This window comes from Diadema antillarum, unplaced genomic scaffold (assembly GCF_040938485.1).
Source record: "Diadema antillarum isolate AM-2024a unplaced genomic scaffold, OU_Dant_1.0 seq00002160_RagTag, whole genome shotgun sequence".
NCBI classification, from domain to species: Eukaryota; Metazoa; Echinodermata; class Echinoidea; order Diadematoida; family Diadematidae; genus Diadema; species Diadema antillarum.
In genome coordinates, this window is record NW_027272799.1 from 31735 (window position 1) to 50045 (window position 18311).

Below are 18311 nucleotides of genomic sequence, written 5' to 3' on the forward strand. Positions count from 1 at the left end.
GCTCAACTTCGGCAATCTTCGTGTTAATACTAACGGTGATCGGCAGTATCATCAACAGCGCCCTCTACACTACCAGGACTATGCACCTTTAAAGGGTGTGTACAGTTCTGGTTGAGGTGAGGATTTAGCTTTTAACGTTTTGCGAGATATTCAGAAATCACTCTATGTGATTGAAGAACATGCAATTCTAAGGGGTATCAAAAGTTTATTTGATGAAAATCGGTTTTGAAATGGCTGAGATATCCAAAAACAAGGTGAAACAAAGAGATCCTAATAAAAGGCGTGGCCTGTCACCTTTTACTATTATCCCTTTTGTGGATATCTCAACCATTTGAAAACCAATTTTCAAATAAATGTTGAATCCTTCTTAAAATTACATGCTCTTTCATATTTCATAAGAGGTTTCTCATTATCTCACTTTAATAGGAATGTTCAAAACATGAATCCCCACCTCAACCAGTACTGTACAGTCCCTTTAATCGTTGATGGCAGGCAAAAGTACAAAACACCTTAAAACATCTTGTATTCAGGATAAGCAATGACATTGTTAGATCATAAATTATGGTATAATAATGTACTAGGTCCAACATATACTATGCAGCAGGTAATGCTTTATGTCTTGATGGGAGTATGTAAAATCCCATAATCATTAAAATTAGAGGTGAGGTATATTAATCCTATGAAGAATACAGATCTTGGTGGGTTATGGGTTAAGAGCTCATTTATGATTTGCCTCTATGGGTGGGACAGCCTTCTTTACTAGCTCACCCACACCCCTGCACAAATACTATGCACATAAGATGAGTACTATCTTTTTTCCTCAGATCCCCTTGCAGGGCAATTAGGTAATTATCTTGAAGCTTTAAGGTTGTATGATGGTATATGGGCCAGCGAAATGAAATTCATATCAAACCGCCACTATCCATTAACTGATTTATTAGTTATGATAATGTTCTTTGACAGCATCTTCTGATATGCGTTAAATAAGAAGTTAAGAGTGAATTACAGAATTAGCAATTTAGATGATTTTGCAACTATGGTAGACAAAAGCATGTGACCAAAATACAAGGGTTCATAATAATGAATGACAGCTTTTTTTATAATTTTACCTATTGAAATATTAGCCATTAATGATTGAAAATATGATAAAAAGACACAATGTTAAATGACAGAAATGTGCAGGGTTTGTCTTTTGTTTTAGTTTTTTTTTTTGATTTTTTTTTTCTGAGGGGGGCTTGATAGGATAATGGAACAGACAAAATAAAAGATGAAAAAAGAAATGACTTGACCTCAGTCCATCATTAGCAAAAGTGCCCTTGGCAAAGGGGACTTCTATGGACAGGAATGACAGCCCAAACACACACTCACACATCAAAATGCGTCATGTGCTGTAGTGCATGACAAATTAAAAAACTGACAAAGACTATAGGTCAAAGAAGAGTAGGGGGTGGGGCAGAATGATACTGGAAAAGGTTTGACAAATGCACGCCGGCGGCGTAATTACAACAGGCTGAGTAAAAGGTCGTACATGGATGAAAAGCTGATCACATCGCGACAAATGTACTCGCCAGGGTAACCGACATTGATGACTTAATGATAGAAGTGCTGTTTGTTTTACCTTTAAATTACCAACAAAATTTCCTACCACCCTCGAGCCTGCTATTTCATAGAAGCACCGTTAATGTGAATGGACAGGTAGCCAGTGGTAATGGAATGGTAAACTGAAGATTGTATCTCCTGTCCCCTCCCCCCCCCCCAAAAAAAAAACAACAACAACAACAACTACAACAACTAAATATATATATATATATATATATATATATATATATATATATATATATATTCATATATAGAATATCACAAAGCCTAGATTAAAAATACCTTGAGCTGAAGAGCTGGGAGTTGCAAACATTTCTCAAATTTTGTTCTGTCAAAAGCAGTATTGGCAGCATAAGGTCCCACATAATGATTGATAGGGGAGCCATGTAGTTATTAACAGTGCTCATTTGACTGCGACATGAACACTGTCACTTGAACACGAAACATGTGTAGCGATAGACGCATGGCACGTTCCACCAATTTATCGATTGCTACGTATAGATGAACATATCAGCTCTCATCCATGCCAAACGGATCTTTTATCGTGCATTGCGAGTGACTCCATTATATATTACTGCCACAAAAATGGATGAGTTGCAGCATTTCCTGACACATTTACTGGTCCAAACTCCCACGCTTTCACGCTTAACAAAAGAAGAAATCATTTCTTGTCTTCCATCAATACACTGAAGCTTTTGATTGCTTCTCTGAGGTGGCTGTACACTACATGGTATATGAATTGTTTTTTTCTCCTTTTTTTTCTGTGTGTTTTTTTTTTTTTTGGTCATTCATAGATGACATGTACACCACTCCTGATATTCTACAATGCATCATATTTCCTCAGTAATCATGAAGTCATCTTTTCTCAACCACCTGTTTTTGTTCTCAATTAACTCATGCCAGGGGGGCAAGGACTCTGACAAACAAACAAGCAAACAAAAAAAAAAGACAAAAACAGCCACTCCATTATCATTCTCATTACTAGATAAGTCTGGGCTTGCTCATTAATCTTCCAGGTACTCGATGAGTATCATTAAATTGTCACTAGATGATAACCATTTGCACTTATTGTGCTGGTAAACAATTGAACATTCAAAATGCTGTATTCTAAAACTGATTTGTCATTTCTGATGTACCTGTATCAATTACACTTTGTAGATGTGCCTTCTCATCTCCTCCCCCCCCCCCCCCCCCACCCCACTTTCAGAAAGAGAGAAATATTGCAGTGGCAGATCCAGGGGGAGTGCGCCAGGCAGACACCCCCCCCCCCCCCCCCTTCATTTTGTGAAAACAAAAGAAATAAAAAGAAGGAGCACATTTGCCCCCACCTTTAATTTTGTAAAGGCACCCCCTTCCCCCCCCCCCCCCCTTACAGAATTCCCGGATCCACCCCTGTATTGAAGAGTTGGAACTGATAGGAGTTTTGGGGGACAATAGAAACATACACACTTAGGAGTTACTGGTTTTTGCATCATGACACAAAAATCAATTTCATTTGCTCCCCACCATTCACACACACACAAAAAAGCCAAACAAACAAAAAACAGAAAACAAAAACAAAATACTCAGCTGCAAATAAAGCATTTTGAACCAGTACGCTGAGCTCACCTAATTGTAGGATAGGAGCATGACCCCCGGCCCCCGAGTGTGGAGTGTGCAGACCTATGTCTTTGCTGCCGTTCCTGCACACAGCACACTTAAAATTATCTAGTATGTTTGTTTTGTTTTGTTTTGTTTTGTGTTTTTGAAGAAAATCAAGCTGGCCCAATTTTCGAGAGTTAGTGAGTTTATAGTGGCCACACTCAAGATTTAACAAATTTTTTCATTGCATTTCAAAAGAGGAATTACAAAAAAAAAATAATTTTATGTTCAGTACGTGTTAACAAGCCTAATCACAATGCATGGACCAGCAGTGGTTAGTTGCATGAAGGACATTAGGGCAGAATCCTTTTTCTCACTGAAATCCTGAAAACAATCCTATATGACAATGATCTTGTCTACAGGTAGTACAGCTTCTGCTCATTCCTTCCGTATCATGAGATTTCGGTAGAGAACATTTAAACATCCACCTCACCATGCAGTTAGAAAGAGAGGGACACTTATTGATAACTAAGGGTGCGTTTGAGCACTCTAAAGCGAACCAAAGCGAACTGAACCAAAGCGTACCATACCAAACTGTGCCAGATATAAAGCATTTGAGCGTATCTCACAACTTATTTTTAGAAAAGGTCACGCAATTTTGTAGCAAGAATGTCATTCACCTGGCGCTTGAACTACTTACAGCTGTCCCAAACAAAGAGAATGATGTCTTTGCACTGTGACGTATGCGCATGATACACGCATGCTTATTACAGCGAACTTTTGGTACGGTTTTGGTATGCTTTTGGTATGCTTTTGAAGCACATCAGGAAGTGGTCCATTTTTGGCTCGGTACAGTACGGTACGGTACACTTTAGGAGCGTTCGAGCGCTCCTCTGGTGCTGGTACGGTACGGTACAGTTCGCTTTAGGAGAGCGCTCCCAAGTAAAGGTCTCTATGGGAATATGTGTGTTTAGTAAAATAAGCTGGTCTGCATTGCGTAAAAAAAAAATTATCACATACCCATTAAAGAAGAAGAGTTTTATAAACTTTTCATACAAAGCTTAAAGATTTCTGGGAATATCCATCCTTTAACCCATTGGAGACTAGTCCCAAGTATACTCAGGCAAGTGACTATGGGAAATGTATGTTGTTATAGCAAAATCAGCCCGTCCTCAGTGGGTTAATTAAAGGAAACCAGAGGGTTCTGTTCAATCACCCAGCCATAGGAAGTCATGCTCCTGATTTGCAAATTGTGTATTTACACAACTATCCGGCTCTGCATGATAATAATTTTATTGTGTTTGTATGAGCCTTTTAAAGTTGGGGCTGAAAAGTGCTCTTTGATGTAAATCCAGTCCAGCCCCATCATAAAGATCAAAGTTCCCTGTTTTTCAAAGTGTTGAGCAAGCTATAAATCATGCCCCATGGGAGTCATTTCCATTACATGTTTATAATTTCAACAATTTTTAATGCATGTTTTATGCTCTTTTAATGAACATTTAATGTGTTTACAGAGACTCCATCTGTATTTGATTAAAAAACAGGCTTTCAAGGTACACCATTTAACTTGTAGATTGTCATTGGAAAACAGAAATTATGCCGTCGATTCTCTCCCATTAATGAGGTGAGCGGTAAGTGGTGGTTTATTCAGTCTGAAGTGCTGAGCTGAAGTAGGAAAGCTGAAAATAATATCCCATTTCATTACACACTGTAGGTGTGGTTCATTATTTTTAGCATGTAAATGGTATACTCATCTTTAAAGTACAGTGACACAAGTTCAAGCTAAATTGGATGTATAGAGATTTAAAAAAAAAATCATACAGAATGGAAGGAGCTTCATTAAATTGGTTAAAAAAAACAAAGCAGCAAACTTCAAAGTTCTGAATACTCTCATGACATTAATGATAGTTCTCACAATTACATGCAATTAAGTAGAGGCGGTGTTGTTATCACCTCCAACACCCCTTTTGCTGTGTACACAAAAATATTATGAAAAGTGTATGCCTAATAAAAATGTAGCAACTAAATCCCTTTCAATCCCACCCCTCACCCCCCCCCCCCCTAGTCATCATCACTCACTTATCACTAGACAAAAATAATCTAGTTATATAATGACACATATTTAAAAAAAAATGACTTATGTGCAAGTTTTAGAAACATTCACTACCATATCATATTACTTAAATTGTGGTTGCAACCTATATCACTGCCTTGTATGAGATCATGTGAGTCTATAACTTTGTTTTTATTATTTTGTAACACAATTGATAAACCTTCTATCATTCTACTGTATTTATCAAATAAGTGCTAGCAAAGTGACATCATTAATCTGATGAGTATAAAGGAAACATGCAATTTGGAAGACATACAACTAGTACAGATTTTCAGTCAATTTCATCAGATGACAACAATGGATTCTATTTAGTAAAAATATTTTGGTTACTAACAAGCAAATTACGAGTTCAAGGAACTCTGAAAAGTGAACGTACTGTCTCATTATATCCCTTTCATTTCATATCAAATGGAAGATACAATATATGAATTACATTGTTGGGTCTGGTTTAAAGGATCTACTTGTCTTTAGAAGTTTATTGTAAATTGGCAATATGACTCCAATGTTTCATTATACATGTTTCTTTTACGTGCTATGAACTATAATTTCTGAATCCTATTTTTCCTCGATGTCCCAATACATCTTTGCTATCAGTAATAACAATAATTTCTGTAATGTCTTTCTGAGGCAAAAGCTCCACTTTATTAAATGCTAAATTGTCATCACGAATCTTGTACTGTGACATGCTTACTGCAAGCTGTCATTTTACAATCTATTCCTTTTCAAACTCCCAATGAATAACTTTTCAATCTAGTTTCTTTTTCAGAATGTAATGACTATGTTTTCTGCAGGGATAAGCAAACAGACCCAGATATGGAACTACAGGCAAATGTAGGCTGCTTTTAGGCATATATTCGTATATTAACAACATGACTCTACTGTCACTACACGTCCCCTACTATTACGGAGCACTGTCATTTAAGAATCCACTTCTTTTTGCAGTCCCATTAAATTCTTTGTGCATTTTGTGTGTGTGTTGTTTTTGCTTTTTGCTTTTTCATCTGACTACATTTTGGGGGGAAGTTGCCCCGAGGCCAAAAGGGTCTTCTGTTTTAGGTTAATGTTGGATTGCCAACACGAATCCGGGGGCTGTGATATGTCTAGCCATATCGAATGGAGCTGTCAGTTTACAACCCATTACTCTTTATGTTCCCAACTGATTCTTGGCAAATGAAGGCACATATCTTTAAGATCAGGGAGAATTACACAAAATGGCCGTCTCTTCCTGCCAGTAACAATGAATTCATTTCAATTCCTCTTTCTTTCTTTCTTTTTGAACAACACGGACATAATTGTGTTCCACAATGAACTGCTCCATGCATTTATACAAGTTGATATCTTGTCAGTCTCTCTTATATTCACGCATCAAAATATTTACCAGTCATTTAACTTGTTTCTTTGTTTGCTATGTTTTTACTCTCTGTCTAAAAAAAAAAGAAGAAAGCAGAACTGAAATTAAATCAATGTCAAGAAGAATACGGAGGCCAGTGGAAGTCTCATAGTTGCTACTCTCTAAAAAAAATCGAGTGAAAATATTCACTCTTAAAAGAGTGAATACAAAAAAAGAGTGAATTTAGAGTGAAATTGGAGTGAATTTTGAGTGAAAATGTTCATTTTCACTCATTTTGGAGTGACCTCAGGGATCACTCGAAGATTTTGGAGTGATCCTTGACGTCACTCTAAAACGAGTGAAAATGAACATTTTCACTCAAAATTCACTCAAATTTCACTCTAAATTCACTTCTTTTTGTATTCACTCTTTTAAGAGTGAATATTTTCACTCGATTTTTTTTTAGAGAGTAGATGAAGCCATTAGCTTGTGATAGTATGTTCCAGGAAGATCCCAGACATGCATGTTTTGTTTTGTTTTTTGTTTTTGTTTTTAACAAAAGTATGAGCTGAAGAACTATGTAAGGTTGCAGCCCCGCCCCTACCCTGAAACTACACTGAGCTTTTAGGCTATAAAGATGATCAATAATAACTACATTTCATGATTACAAAAACATGAGCACAGTTTTAAAAAAAATGCAAGTCCACTACAACCCTGGATCTTTTTAGCATTCTCACCCAACTATCACTCCTAAACATTTTAATCAAATTAACATTCTGCAGCCCAAGAAAATTCTTAGCTATTAGAGTAATAAGCCATTGTTTAAAACATGAGTGTTCCCATTACATCAGTAAGATGGAATTTACAATTCTTTGGTTTCTATCATGATTACTAAACATGAGGCCTGCAGCAGCCCTGAAACATGGACAATTCCCAGGTATCCAAGGTGCCTGTGGGAAAAAGTTCAAAAGCTGCTATACAAATATAATTTGTAAGCATTTCATAATTTCAGATGAGAAGCCAGTAGGGAGCAGTGAAAATATTCTCTGAATATCTTTTTCAAAATATTTTTGACAATTGAAGAGGAAATGTTCACACTTTTTTATTTTTCTCACATATATCCCTGATAGTGACTTGACAAACCAAAACAATATTCTTTCTTTCTTCTCTTTTTTGAATGAACCTTGATATAGGATCATCACATAATCTTTATGTATTTTATGTCTCTACTTTTCAGAATTTAGATGAATAATGACAATGAAAGCAAGAGATATGGCTTGTCCGCCTTAGACTATCTTAATCCATTGAGGAGTCCCAAGTATACTCGGGCAAGTGTATGGGGAAACATGTGTTGTAGTAAAATCAGCCTGTCCTCAACGGGTTAACATTAACGATGTCAGAATTTCAGAGTCTGGGTGTTTGTTCCAAGTTCATTGCGTCACTGTCGGCATCCAAGGATAGCCTGGTGGTTGTGTCACTGCCAGGAAAGCAGTAGATGACAGGTTCAATTCCGCTTGGTTCCTTTCTCTGATATCTTTGTCAAAATGTAGATCAGCAGTGGCGATCTTACAAATTTCATTTAAGTACAGCGGCAAGACAAACTGAAGAACAATCATACTACAATAATGATAATGTTCAATCTTTTGAATCCAGCCTTTAAATTTGCATTTTATGTGTTGAATCATCCAAACATTATTCTTCTATCTTGAATACTACACAATGACAAGCAATTACTCCTCACTTTCTAAAACTCTCTCTCTCTTTTTCAATCTCTCTATATCTGTCAAAAAGAGAGAGCTCTTATAACTACATGTAATTCCGACCTTCAATATCTCTACACGCTGTGCAAAGAGAGGATAGAGCGAGATAGAAAGAGAGGGGGGCGAGAGGTTTATGATGTGTCATTTTGTATGTACACAGCAGTACAACAGAACATAAATGATTGTCATGATTAGCCGTCATTCGAATGTAAATCAACTCCGACAATCTCTCTGAAATTTGCCCTTTCCTTGAATACATTTCGCATATCATCACCTCCCTGGCAATGCTGCCATATCGATATAACAGCAGTGTCCTTCGCGAGCAAATGTGCATTGGTTATGAATCTCATTCTTTTTCTAATGTGAGCGTACACAGTATTTATGTGGCCTTTTATGTAATGTCTTGATACATATGAGTATTATCATGACTTTATCAATATAGCTTTCAACTTATCATCATCATTATCTATTATTATTCTTATAATTATTTAATTGATTCATTCTCTCCTTTGCCTACCTTGTCATGCAATTTTTATCATTCTTATTTTTATCATTCTTGCCACTATATTGTTATTATTGTTATTATCATTATTGTCAGTACTGTCAATATTACCTACAATATTCAGAATTATTGCAATCATCATTATAATAATTACATTATAATCATCATTATTCCTAGAGTGGTAATTTCTGCAACTACCACTGTTTCTACCAATCATCTATCTGTATCTCAGAACAACCCAGGGTCAGTGGCAATTTCCGTGAATTGTTATTTTCATCGTCACAGTAGGTAATCACCATCCAAAACACTTGAATACACATATGAAAACACTTCACTTGAGGCTCTGGAGGTTACTTACAATAAATCTTATTTGTCTCAACTTATTACCCACTTTTATACCAAGTCAATTTAATGAAGGACAAAATATAGCAGTCACATGTCCAAGCATGCATTGTCTTTCTTTCTTTTTTTTTAAGAGAAAGACAGCTTTACATTTTATTTTCTCTTTTTTTTTCTTGCGATGTTAGCCTTAGTTTCACCCTTTCACATGCTTTCTCTTCAAATAACAATATTCAGACATATTGTTCATATTCTATGAAATCCAAAATGCAATTCACAGTCTTTTATTACTAGCTAGGTGAGCTAGGTGAGCAAATGAAGAAAACATACAAGATAATGATTCTACTCAATGTATAGCACAGAGACTGTTCAAGAAGCCATATTTTCAAACAACTCAAAAAATAAAATGGTGAATCCAGGAGAAAGGTTTGGTAGATAGCAGCCACATAGACCTCAATGTTGCAGTCATCTGTCTGGAGAACATCTATGTGGAAAGAGTCACTATCAACTGCATCATCATGTATATCAAGGGCAAATCTGAAATGGCTGACGCCATGACGATATAATTCAATCTGATCAACTGGGCATTAGTCACAGCCAACAGCCGCTAATGCTGCTCATACATGATATCACCTTTGACAGAGTTGTCATACACATCTCAAACCCTCATTTATATTAAATGCAGCTTATCAACTCTTTTGCATACTTGTGTATAGTCATTCAAAATGGAAGTGACCCATGTTAATTTCATTATGTTTTCCAAAAAAAAAGAGAACTATATACCGATAGTTTACATCAGAGAGAAATATGAGGAAATGGCTCTCATGACAGCTCTTCAAGGATGTCAGTTTCATAGTAAAAGGTCATTGTCAATCATTCTACTACATCTATCATGTTTCAAAATGACAAGTTTATTTGCAAACAAGAAATAGTACACAATCTGCACCTAAAGTACAGTATCAGATATCATCATCACTCATACAGATCTTCTATTTCACTACTCAGATTGACTTAGTTTCCTCAACACAACTGAAAAAAAAAAAATCAGCAATTGTATACCACTCAAGATAAACTGGAATTCATACTGAAATTAGTCCTGGTTACTGAAGATAGCTAACTCAGTGTGTGAGAGAAAGGAAGAATAAGTGAGAAAAAGTCTACAAACACTTCTCTTACTTTACTGCTAAGTTTGACTCATTTTTCCTCAGTTTGCCTTGCAATTTGTTTTAAACTCCCGACATAAGCGAGCAATCGTGTCTCTTCAAATAAATAAAAAAACTGAAGAACAAATAATAGAAAAACATAAGTGGAGAAAATCCCACACAAGATATCAACCCGTTGAGTATACTCGGACAAGGGGTCTATGGGAAATGAGTGTGGTAGTAAAATCACCCCGTCATCAACGGGTTAAAATTCATACTAAAATTCATGCTATAAAGTAATGGACACAAATATAAGCAAGAGAGAGAGCGTGTGTGTGTGTGTGTGTGTGTCTACAAACATAACATCCCCATCCCCTCAGTCACAGGGGTTTTCACCTAAAAATCAATAGGTGGAGAGAGAGCCCCGGATCAATAATTGATGTGAAGACACTGTTGATTGTCGGCCTTGACAAAAGCCAGCCAATGCAAGGGGGGCAGCTGAACACCTCTCCATTGTACGTCATTATAGCGGTTTACAACACGGCCGAACATTGTGCAACATGCGATGCGGTTAAGCTTTACACGATTCCCAAGCTGTTGGTTGTATTTAGATGTGTTGATACATGTGCTCGTAGATTATATGTAAAAGCTGACATCCTCACCTGAAGGTTAGATGGGTGGCTAGAATGGATATTAATTTAGAGTACATCCAATTCCTTTTTTTTTTCATCTCTAGGACAATGTTAAAGCCAAACCATGAAGTTTATAATGGGAAGAAAAGGGTGCATAAAATAGCTCAGGAGTATTGTGGTTCAACAGAGATAATACAGATGCGGAGGCGCAGGAAAAGCTTAATGACCATAATGGCCAACACTCCAGTTTCAAATGCCTACTCTGAAAAAAAGAATGTATACAAAGAATTAGACAATGGTGAGGCCACACACAATAAGAGGGCTTAATGTTTAGGACAAAACTAATGGCATATTAATTCAGAATGGTCCTATTGTAAGTTTTGATTCCCCAAATGGCATAGCAAGTGTTATCTCCAATCGTGTTGCACTTGTAGTGGGCTCACTGCAAGGTCATGTACCTTTGAGGCATTGAGTGACGATCTTAGGGTAGAAAATCAACCTTTTACAGCAACAAAGCACGATGAAGGTGACATCTTTTCCGGTAGAAATCAGGCAACTATGTACACTATATTCATGTGACTCTCTGTTTTCATATTCGTTGTTCACTGTAAAATTTTCCATGCATGCACCAAGGTAGTGGTCTCTTTGAACAAGTTTCCGTGATTTTACTGAAGAGCTACTTGAACATAGCAATATCAGAACTATAAATATCTGGTACATATCATTTTAAGGGCACTCAGAGTTTTAGGTTTCTAATTCCCGCACATCATACAACTCTCTCGAGGGGTGGATCCAGGAATTCTGTGAAGGGGGAGGGGGGGGGGGTGCAACTAATATTTCTGGTGCCACTTGCGGGTTTCATTTCATTGTTTTTTCTTTTTATTTCTTTTGTTTTTAATGAAAAATAAAGGAGGGCGTTCGCCGGGTGCACTCCCCTCTGGATTCACCACTGCTCTCAGATGTTGCAGAGCTACAATTGTAGCTAGGAGAGTGAAGATGTTCAAGTCGGATCATTAGGTTTGGAGGTGATTTCACTTCCAGGAAGTTTTCTGTCAATAGCATTATGTAGAGTTAGCAGACTTTTGGACCATAATGACAATAATCATTAATCATTATTAAACCAGAGCATCATCATCCCCACCAAGAACAACTAATGTTGATAATAACATTGATCATGATATGAAGTCAGTATCTACACATATACTCATGACCTACATAAGATTGCCTTGGATGCACAAACATTGTTCTTCCACACAAATCTTTCATTATACACATCATACATATTACCCAAGCAACATCATGAACCTCAGGGTTTATTCAACCCTTTATGTGTCATAGAGTCAAATGTGGACCATACATTTCATACACATACCTATGGACAGCAGATTGCTGTGGCATGCAAAGGGTTAAACCAGGGCCATAGGAGACACAGGGAGTAACACATCTTGTCCAGGGACATTTGCACCAGGCAGGATTTCAACTAGGGCTATCCTCTTTTTGAACTCAGAGTCTAATTACTTTGTGACAGTGTCTAACACCATGATAGGCCAAGATGACCTTCCTAGGGAACCTACAGTGTAATTCTCCAACCCTTACTGTGCTCAAGTTGCATTTGATAATAAATGATAGTAAAATTAGTTTTCAGGTTGTTTGCAGGGTTGAAATAAGGTTCAAAATAAAACAAAGAATTAGAAAGCTGTCAAACGTTGATACTTCACATCTGCCTTCACTAACAGAGTGATTTTCATCATGACCATCACGCTACACAAAGTAGTTTAGGTCATAGGCTATTCCAAGACTACCATGGTTTAATGTGAACAATACACAGTGAAGGAGATTTGAATATGAAAATTTAAGTGAGGATTTATGTGCAAGATAGTGTAAGAGCAGCCTGTGAGATAAAGATTTCATCCTCCTCATCACCTCCAATGGCTCAAGTGGCTGCGATATACCACTGATTGGTGGGAACATGCGAAACTATGACTTTCTTATTTCAGAGCCGATTTAGAAGAAGCCATATTATTGCTCCGCTTGTGTAATTCTACTTTATATAATCAAAACCGAACTTGCATAAGATGCTGAATTGTACTTTTGGTATAGTTTGAACTTTGAACTGAGTCAAACTCACCATCTTTCTTGTAGAATGTGATCTCCACTTGACACTCCTCGCCCTTCTCCAGGGCATTTTTGATTTGATTTATTCCTTCCTCGCTGGTGTTCTCGCCGTACAAGAATTCGCAGGAGCACGACTTCTGCATGAGCTCGGCCCGGGAGAAGCCGGAGAGCTCCCCAAAGCCGTCATTGCAAAAAATAATGGCACACCCCTCCACCTGAGCATTTCCAATGATAAAGTTCCGATCTGGAAAGGGGGGAAGAAAATAGGGGGTGGGGGGAGGGAGGTAAGATGAGAGGAACATATCAAGATGACGAGATTACGAGGTGGAGGGCGGAATCTGAGCCCCGTGAAAATGAAAAGTGACAGCTTTGGGGAGGCTTTGATCGAAAAGCTCCCCTTTGCTGTGAGTGCAGGTACTGTGACGAGGTCAACAGAGTATTTGATATACTTCTCAATCAATCACTGCTGATTGACTGCATAAAAATGCACAGACTGCTTCGGAACATTTCCTCACATACAGAGTGTGATGCGGCCGGAATTTAAATGAGATTTAAATGATGCAGCCATAGCCTACTTAGCTCAATTCAAGCCAACCACATCAAACATAATTATCCCAAAATCAAAACAAAGCAAAAATGAACTGGTAGACTTCAAAATATTCTTACGAAAGGTGCATTTAAAAATCTCTGAGTTCAATTTATTTTTGACATTTGTGACTTTGTATGAAATTTTGTGAAGTATTGTCATACTGATTTATTTATAAATACACTTAGTGGTAGTCTTTCAGACAAAACAGAGTATATAGGGGACTGAAGTGAAAGGTCAATGGCTTGTAATAGTGCCATTTTTATCTGTCAAAACAATTAAAAGTCATACTACTGTGAGTGAATAGTCTATTGTCTATCTTTAAGCTTTATATTTGTGAAATAAACTTCGTACTTTCAAATGCAGAATTATCTCTGGGACTGTTTTTTTCAGATTTTGCAGCATACATGCCCTGGAATGTATTTTATCTATAGGCACTTCTGCCTTGGACTACTCTTGTAACACAAACATTATGCTTGCAATTCTGGTAATTGGTTGTGCATTATGTAGACATAAATTCTGCACATAACTGAATTATATTATGTGAGATATTACAAGTTATTATCCAAAGTTCTTTTAGAAATGCTTTCCATCTCTTGTCAAGTGTAGTAAGTTTCCTTTTCTGCATATCAAAGAAATATTCACATTTATGAGAAACTTGATAATGGCAGTTCTTCCCTCTATCAACTAATAATGGAGAAATGTATCATTACTGAAACAAAATGACATAATCATTTTCTTTTAAGCAAAACATGTCTTTTGGATTCATTTGATTATGTATTTTGCATACTTTGCATCTAATGTTTATATCATATCAAGCTCACAAGAATCTATTATGATTTTATAGCAGAGCTTCATTTTGAATAATAATTATGTGGATTTTATTTTGCAATGAATTATAGTGTGTGGAGTATATCATGTAATAATTACTCATATGACTTTTAAAATGCACCTGTAATTCACATATCTTCTATGAACAAATATCATAATTCATCATGCAAATATGAAAGTCTAAAAAGTTCATGAAAAGTCCCAAATCATGAAGAGAGAAACCCAAATGCACTACTCTGGACAATCATAAGGCAGGATATAATTTGGTAAGCTATTACTTTGCAAATCACTCTAGAAATTCTATCCATTCAACTTGAATGATATATTATATACTTAGAACATATCCTGATCCTTTTGATTATATGTCATATTATACACCTTCTCATGGAATGAGGCCAAGGAACCGTTGCCAATGAAATCTTCCAAAGAAAACTAATGTATTACCAGCTGAGTAGACTAAAACATAACAATCTTGGATTGCATCTGTCCTCTCTCTACAAAGGTATAAATCTCTCATATGAGGACCACAAAGATATAAATACTCAGTATTACATTTTCGTACTATTTACTAGTTCTTCATTGATAATGTAACTATTGATGATTTTGATCTCTATTTCCTCTCAAAACATAGCTACAGAGTAAAAAATAAACCAAAGCATAGGAATACGGTTTTGAAAAAAAAATATATGTGGTATACTATTATGCACAAAAAGGACTTGGTATATAACCAGTATCATGTAAGTCTTGTTTTGACATTTGCTGTCAATGCTATTCCACAATAAACAATATTATGGTCACCGTAAAAGTTATTCACAGTAATGCCAAACAAAGATCATCACTGACACTGTTCTATATCCTGTATAGGCTCATAAACAAACGGCTGATGCTTACACCTATAGTATGAATGATTACTATGGGTTGTCAATTCACTTTCCCCTGACCAAGCTAGCAGTAAAAACATGAATTTAAGGTATCAGTATTACTTCGTCATATCGTAAGTCCGTTCTCTTGAAAAGAACTAATGCGATAAGTGCCTTCAAACGCTGGAATTTGATGGAACTGGCTAATGTGGGAATTAGCTGTGTTTCAAGTCAAGCACGAGAGATCAACCCGCAGGCTGGCGTGGCGGTGGGGCTTCTCGCATCCCGCTGTTGCACGTGCGTCGTCACAGGGGTGATAGTGTACTCGTATTATACATAATAGATCTATATGTTGCACGGAATTGTCAACTCTCTAAAATACGAACAACACAGCGCGGTTTATACTCACTTTGCCCGTCAAATTTCCTGATGATCGTGTCAATAAATGTGTTCTGTGGGGCAACATGACCCCTCCGGACAGGCATGATGTATTTTACTTATCTGTGAGACATTTTCCAGTAACAATCCATGGGGTAAAAATCCAATAAGGGGAAACCAGGGATGTTATCCACTCGCAAGGCGTCGCATTTCGATAGTACGTCGGTTGTCCATGTCATATCGTCTGCTACCGTACATGATGCGCGCAATAATAGCAGGGCAGCTTCATTCCTGTGTTTTCCGGTGCGTGTGCGTCATCTCTCTGCGAGTGCCGCAGTTTCTAGGTCCATGGAAGAAAAACGCACACGGTCTGCGACCGCCTCACTCTCACGAGCAAGAGGAGGACAGTACTCTAGAATTCGAAGAGAAAGTCTTCCTTTGTTCTCCGCCTTCGCGCCGGGGTCGGTCAATGGAAATTCTGCATCACGATTCCGTCGTGTCGGAGTGGCGCTTTCCAAAATCGATAACGCTTTGTCGTTGATCGCAGCCATACTATCATGTTCTACACAGGAGAGATAGTTTAATTTTTTTATTTGTTTAGCTTTTAATCACGCACACTCGCTCACATCAGCTGGTAAATATTAATGACACGGTTAATTGCTGGAGAGTTCCCAATATCAATCAATCTAAAAAGATGACGTCAGCTTGCTTCTGTAGGCGGTTTACTGTTTTGTTTTGTTTTGTTTTTCCTTTGCAGACAAACGTCACACTTTCTCATCACTGGAATCCTCTATGTGTTATTAAATGAGTTGTTGTTTGTTTTATAATCGAACAAATTACACACAAGTTGTTTGAAATATAAAGATGCTAGCATTTTTATACAGATAAATTGGCGAGCAAGAAGGCATAGCGATCATGTCATATGAATCAGTATTACGTAATAACCCTCTGACGTACGGATGCCGCAGAAAAAAAATGATAATTAAAACATGACCTCTACTCGTGTCTGTCTCTAGCTCTATCCAGCTCCCTCTTCTTCTCTCTCCTCTTCCTACTTCTCTCCTCTCTCCAAGACAATTATTTTTTCTTTGAAGAAACCATTTGGCAACTCGACTACCAGTAATCATTGTCATCACGGTTACCATGACAACCGCCAAAAGGAATTCGTCATCATCAATTTCGAAAAGTAAGAGAGTATAAAGAATACTAATACACAAAGTGTACAACTTTACACAGAGTCACGCAGGCTATAATAACCCCATATAATATGACAAGCACTAAATTTTCCTTGTTAAATGATACATAAATAATTATAGATTATAGGACCGACCTTGTGCGTTGTAGGAAGTAGGCCCCTACATGTATATATATTTAGCACGAACACAGAACATTAAATAATGGGAAGACAACCAATTCATACCAACAAGAGGCGTGAATTGTCGGTCACATTTTACAACACGCGAGACAATCCGGATATTTCGCACTTTTTTTTAAATTCACATTACTGTTAAAGTACGAGTGCGAGTTATTATTCCCGTGGCTTTAATAGGTATACCTAGAGTTATATAATAATATGTAACAGAAATGGTAGGAACTTGATCAAAATCGGGCCTAAGAATTAGACAAATATGAAAATTTAAAGCAATTTAGAGCTATAACACGCAAAGCGGCGCAGAGGAAAAAAATGAAGTAAGACCATAGTCCATTACCAGATGGAGCAAAATGACGATGCCGCACTTGTAGCAGGATAAGGTAAATTCTCGAAGCTATGGTTAAACTTTATCAAATGATATCATATCATATCATCATTCCTGCACATAATTTCAGACGGACCTAGATAAATCTTCAATATTTTTTTTCTTAATAAATATACGAATTGAATACAGATACAAGGTTTGTTCTTCTCACTACATTGTTGTAGTCTCATACTATCCCTACAGCGCGATGAGTTTGAGGGGAAGGGGGTTATGAATGCCGAATCATCAATCGAGTGAACTGATTTGATTGATAATATATCATTGTGACTCCTGTGGGTTCAATTAGCCAAAGAGAGGTTTTGAGTGATGACTTCATCAACTCTTCACTGAAAGTTATGTAGGCCACGGAGGGCTTTCAAAATAAGAAGATGATTCAATGGGTTAAACAATGAGAATTTGCAGCTATGCCTGTCAGTGAAAAAATCAAATACTAGTAATTATTACATTGATAGGCATCTTAATACTGAAGACCAACCCCCCCCCCTTTTTTTTTTTATGGCTGAAATACTGTACATGAACATAAACAGCACCCAAACCGGTGGAGAAAAATCGCATTATGAATCTCATAATTCAGGGACGGATCCAGGAAATCCGAAAAGAGGGGGGGGGGGGGGGGGGAGGGAACACGCGCCCCTCCATTTTTCCTTTTATTTCTTTTGTTTTAACAAAAAAAAAAATGAAAGGGGGCGCAAGGTGCGTTCCCCCTGGATCCGACACTGTAATTGCGTTATATTGCGCTATTTACGATTTTGAAAAAAAAAAAAAAAACTTTTTTCACCTTACCAT

At 37.1% G+C, this 18311-nt stretch overlaps 1 protein-coding gene across 1 annotated transcript; it reads right to left on the minus strand.

Annotated features, from left to right (window-relative positions):
* Positions 1-13126: 13126 nt before the first annotated feature.
* On the minus strand, positions 13127-15994 carry LOC139714101 (voltage-gated inwardly rectifying potassium channel KCNH6-like; the record flags this gene model as incomplete). Its single annotated transcript, XM_071625813.1, has 2 exons — positions 15800-15994; positions 13127-13357 (listed from the first exon to the last, which is right to left on the minus strand). Coding segments are annotated over exons 1-2 (307 nt in total), but the record flags the coding sequence as incomplete, so codon positions are not given.
* Positions 15995-18311: the final 2317 nt, after the last annotated feature.